Raw genomic sequence first — 4,980 nt, 5'->3', positions numbered from 1 at the left:
GGGGGAGAAATGGTAAACGGCTGGCGATGCGCCCGGCGATCGTCCAATTTTTTCGAATCTTAGAGCGCAGAGTCTCTCTCTCGAGAGAGACTTATGTTTTTTTGTAGAGATTGTAAATTGACCGAGACAATGCACACCGGTATTCGTACTTTATAAATTATTTATGGGCAGTTCTTTTTTTTGTGCCTCTTGCAGTTGACTTGTATTTTCATTAAATCACAAAAGGCAGGACGTAGTTTAACCTTGTAGACTTTTTAAGATTTTCGCAAGCATTGTAAGGTCTGTTTTTTGCGGCTGGACTGATATACACTTTTGGAATTAAAGTGAGATGGGTATATGTTTGACATTTGATAAAAGTGAGAGCGTTCTAGTGCAAAAATAAAAGACAGACCTCTTGGTATGATAATGATATCACATACGTGTGAATTGACGTTAACAATCAGAAGTTGATTCGTCGGATTGTTATCAGTGTTGACTTGTTGGTGATAGGTGATCTAAGTATTCACTATGCTGCGAAGGAAACAGCAAAGGCATCGCCCCATTGGGGAAGATACCCGAATTGCAGTGAACTTGACTGTTAAAAAATTGTTGAGTAGCCCGGATCAGAAGGAGCTAGAGTTCCCATCGTCGTATACAGCGGAGGAGCGGGCGTACATCCATGAATTGGCTAGAGAGCTGGGCTTGAAGTCAAAAAGTCGAGGGTATGATGAGTAATATAATAAACGTGCTAAGTTTCTTCTGTCTTCTCTACGATAAACTCACATTAATCCTACTTTACAGGAAAGGTACAAATCGCTTCTTGACAGTGTACAAGAGAGAAGGCTCAACAATAGTTCAAGCTGATGCTGTGATAAAATTGCAAAAACATTCAAAGCAGGGTATATATAATTTAATGCAGACTTTCCCATTAAATCACAAGGAATGCCAGGACTTGCTTCCTCCGATTGAAAGAGAACGCCCTCTTAATAATGATGGTACGCAAAATTTAGATCATAGGTCAATTTCTCATTATTAATCTTTTTTTTTTATTTGATTATTTGTATTAAAAAATTATAGAATGTATATCACACAATTACTAATATCTGATCCATACTAATATTTGATCAAGATTTTGAGAGATATTTTCACTTTTTGCAGTAAATACAAATACTAAGGCTATGGGAAGATTAAACAACAGCATACCACAAGTTCCTCAATTAAAAACTAATTTTGATGTGCTGCAGTTCCGCAAATCTCTGCCAATTTTTAACGCGAGGGAGGAAATTCTTAGTGCACTAAACAACCATCAAGTGATCATAATAGCAGGTGAAACCGGATGTGGTAAAACCACGCAGGTGCCACAATATATCTTGGAACACTATCAACAGAAGCATCAACCTTGTAGAATTATTTGCACACAGCCCAGACGCTTGTCGGCAGTATCTGTGGCCGAGAGAGTAGCGTTCGAAAGGGACGAAAAAATCGGCCAGACTTTCGGATATCAAATAAGATTGGAAAGTAGAGTAGCTCCTAAAACTCTTCTAACGTATTGCACGAATGGAGTATTGCTTAGAACTTTAATGGGCGGCGATTCTGCCTTAACTACGCTCACGCACATCATTGTTGACGAGGTTCACGAACGTGACAGATTCTGTGACTTTCTTTTGATAGCTTTGAAGGATGCATTAGTTAAATATCGTTCCTTGAAGTTGATACTTATGAGCGCCACGATGGATACTTCTATCTTTGCCAAGTATTTCAATAAGTGCGTAATTATTAACGTTCCTGGTCGATCATACGACGTGGATGTATACTTTGTGGAAGATATTTTGAAAATGACCGGTTACATGACGAAGGAAATGCTTGTAAAGAAGAAGGAATTTTTAAAGTGGAAAGATAAACAGAAGACTTTGGAATCCTGGAAACAATACAAACCTCAACATTCAAATAAAAGTACCAAAAGCGAGAAGAGTTTATTGCCTGCTCCAATTTTAGCCCAGCAGAGCGATCCTATACCGGAGAAAATTAAGCTAGAACCCTGGCTGATAGAGGAAATGGACAAAAGTATTTTCGATGCATGGGTAAATGGTAGAGAGGATAATTTTGCGCAACTTTTACATTTTATACTATCTGAAAACGTTTCCGTAGATTATCAGCATTCGGAGACTTTTATAACACCGTTGATGGCTGCCGCAGCTAGAGGTTGCATAAATACGACTGAACAACTTCTAAATCTAGGTGCGAATCTTAATTTAAGGTCTGCTAATGATTGGACCGCGTTAGACTGGGCAAAGAGCAGGAATCATACCGAATGCGCTGAATTAATCGAAGCTTACATGAAAACTTATGATTGTGCGGTACCGAATAACGAACTGGCGCAGGTCACGGAGACGTCACTCTGCGAAGAAGATAAATTATTACTTGATATATATCATCATACGTTCAATGACGATAATATTGATTATGATTTATTGTTAGAATTGGTCTTTTATATCCATTTAAAAATGCCTACCGGCTCTATTTTGATATTTTTACCGGGATACGACGACATAGTTACAATGAAAGAAAAGATAAATGCAGAAGACAAGAAGATGAATCAAGGTTTACGCTACAATTTGTTCGTTCTTCACTCGAACATGCAGACTTGCGATCAGAAGAAGGTGTTTAAACCTAGTCCTCAGGGCACGCGAAAGATTATCCTTTCCACGAATATATCAGAGACTAGCATTACGATTGACGATGTTGTGTACGTCATTGATTCTGGAAAAGTTAAAGAAAAGTCTTTCGATGCTATATCAAGTGTTTGTACATTGACTTCAAACTGGATATCTCAAGCTTGTGCAAAGCAACGGAAAGGTCGAGCAGGTAGATGCAGGAGAGGAATCTGCTACCGTTTGTTCTCTTCGATCCGATACAGTAATATGCAGGCTTATCAAACACCTGAAATTCTACGATTACCGTTGCAAGAACTCTGCTTATACACGAAACATTTAACGTCGGGAAACACACCTATAGCTGAATTTCTGGATAAAGCTTTGGAGCCGCCGTCTAACGTAGTGACCAGGAATGCAGTACAATTACTAAAGACAATCGATGCATTAGATCCGTGGGAAGATTTAACTGAATTAGGCAGTCATTTACTAGATTTGCCAATTGAACCAAGACTCGGCAAGATGCTGTTATATGCCGTTGTCCTCAAATGTTTGGATCCCATTTTAACGATTGTTTGTAGTTTAGCGTACAAGTGGGTATATACATAAATAATAATTATAGTAATTATATAAATTATTAATTATAATTGTTTTATGTAAAACAAATTATTGCAGAGATCCTTTTATATTACCATCACAACCGTCGCAAAAGAGAGCTTTGACCGCGGCACGAAAAAAATTTGCCACCGCAACGTACTCGGATCATATGGTAGTCCTCCGAGCGTTCCAAGGCTGGCAGAACGCCAGAGCAACCGGCAAGGAACGTGCTTTTTGCGAGAAAAATTTTATCTCCGCTCCTGTAATGGAGATGGTAGTTGGAATGCGTACTCAGCTTCTCGGTCAGTTGCGCGCGTCTGGCTTTGTCAGAGCCAGAAGTCCCGGGGACATTCGAGACTTAAATTCAAATTCGGAAAATTGGGCTGTCGTAAAAGCGGCTTTGACCGCGGGCTTGTATCCCAACTTAATTCGAGTTGATCGGGAGCACATGCAGCTACGAACACAGTATGTACAATTATTATATTCAAGAAGCTTGGATGGTACTGTATAACATTGCTGTTAACACTGTTACAGAAAAGAGGTCAAGGTATTCTTTCATCCCTCGTCGACGTTAAGAGATTATCCAAAGTCTTCGAGGATGACATCCGCGCAAACGCATTGCACCAATGTGCAATCCTTACCATGTGACTGGCTGCTTTATGAGGAAATGAGTCGTACAGGACGTTTCTGTCATGTGAAAATCGTTACAGCCGTAAATCCATTAACTGTAGCATTATTTAGTGGACCAGCTAGATTACCAATGGATGTAATCTACGAAGCTGAAGGTAACTTCACATATTCACACGGCGTATTTTCTTTTTATAACGTAAAACATATTTGTGTGTGCACAAAAATATTGTGTTTGCAGCTGTACCGGAAAGTGAATCGGATTCAGAGGTTGATGAATTTCATGAAGGAACCATTTTTAAACTTGATGATTGGGTGGTGTTTAAACTTGATCCTGAAGCAGCTCAACTGTTTTTACATTTGCGGCAGAAATGGAACGCCTTGTTCCTCAGACGTATGAAAGCACCAAACAAGGCAATGTCGGCATTAGACGAAAAAGTTATTAACACTTTGGTAACTGTAATCACGAATGAGGAACAAGCGTGTGGCCTCCAGCAGCCCGCTGGCATCGGCCAACGTCCGCGTCCGTTAATCGTTGATTATTACCCTGCAAATGTTAGAAGAGACGATTATCCAGAAGTAAGTCCATAATATTTGGTTTGTACATGTTTACTCATATTACTTCTGTATATGTTTATTCATACAAGTATTAACGTAATCTATGCATTTTTAGAGATATTTCTAAAGCAAGAAGAGGGAATGTAGTCTATTATGCGCAATGGCGTTTTTTTGGTCATTAGTTGCAATGATCAATCACTGTATCTATAATGTTGTAGCTAAATCACTTTTGTTGATAGTGAATATTTATAAAAGATATATAGCGTGCTATTTATGGATATTTATTGCATATATAAGTTTTTCATATAAATATTATACATTCTAATTTGCAGTAATGACAAAGACTGTTATGATATAATAAGTTTTTGAGTAATACTCATATAACACTCGTGATTCTCTTTGCAGAGCCTTCGTTAAAGTAACAATATTTAAGTTTTACTATAATATGTTAACTTTTACCTTTAAGATGGGATATCCTTTTATTCTTTAGTATGAAAATAATGAAGAATACTGATAAAAGATTGATATATCAATCATCAATATATATATGTCAGTATATATATATATA

The 4,980-nt window shown here is 38.0% G+C and overlaps 1 protein-coding gene across 4 annotated transcripts in view; it reads left to right on the top strand.

Annotated features, from left to right (window-relative positions):
* LOC108754888 (probable ATP-dependent RNA helicase YTHDC2) overlaps window positions 1-4,701 on the top strand; it is a 4,969-nt gene extending 268 nt beyond the window's left edge. For 2 of the 4 annotated variants that reach the window (XM_018497540.1, XM_018497545.1), the window contains exons 2-8: window positions 490-701; window positions 781-974; window positions 1,138-3,223; window positions 3,306-3,692; window positions 3,762-4,012; window positions 4,096-4,433; window positions 4,528-4,701. In XM_018497540.1, coding sequence (XP_018353042.1) covers window positions 508-701; window positions 781-974; window positions 1,138-3,223; window positions 3,306-3,692; window positions 3,762-4,012; window positions 4,096-4,433; window positions 4,528-4,539 — 3,462 coding nt within the window. In that variant the 5' untranslated portion in view covers window positions 490-507 and the 3' untranslated portion in view covers window positions 4,540-4,701. Of the gene's footprint in view, window positions 1-410; window positions 702-780; window positions 975-1,137; window positions 3,224-3,305; window positions 3,693-3,761; window positions 4,013-4,095; window positions 4,434-4,527 lie in introns of those variants that run through there. The other 2 variants (XM_018497544.1, XM_018497541.1) reach the window with 2 other exon arrangements.
* The last annotated feature ends 279 nt before the right edge of the window (window positions 4,702-4,980 follow it).

The sequence above is a fragment of the Trachymyrmex septentrionalis genome, unplaced genomic scaffold, assembly GCF_001594115.1.
Source record: "Trachymyrmex septentrionalis isolate Tsep2-gDNA-1 unplaced genomic scaffold, Tsep1.0 scaffold81, whole genome shotgun sequence".
NCBI classification, from domain to species: Eukaryota; Metazoa; Arthropoda; class Insecta; order Hymenoptera; family Formicidae; genus Trachymyrmex; species Trachymyrmex septentrionalis.
This window is presented reverse-complemented; position numbering and strand designations above follow the sequence as displayed.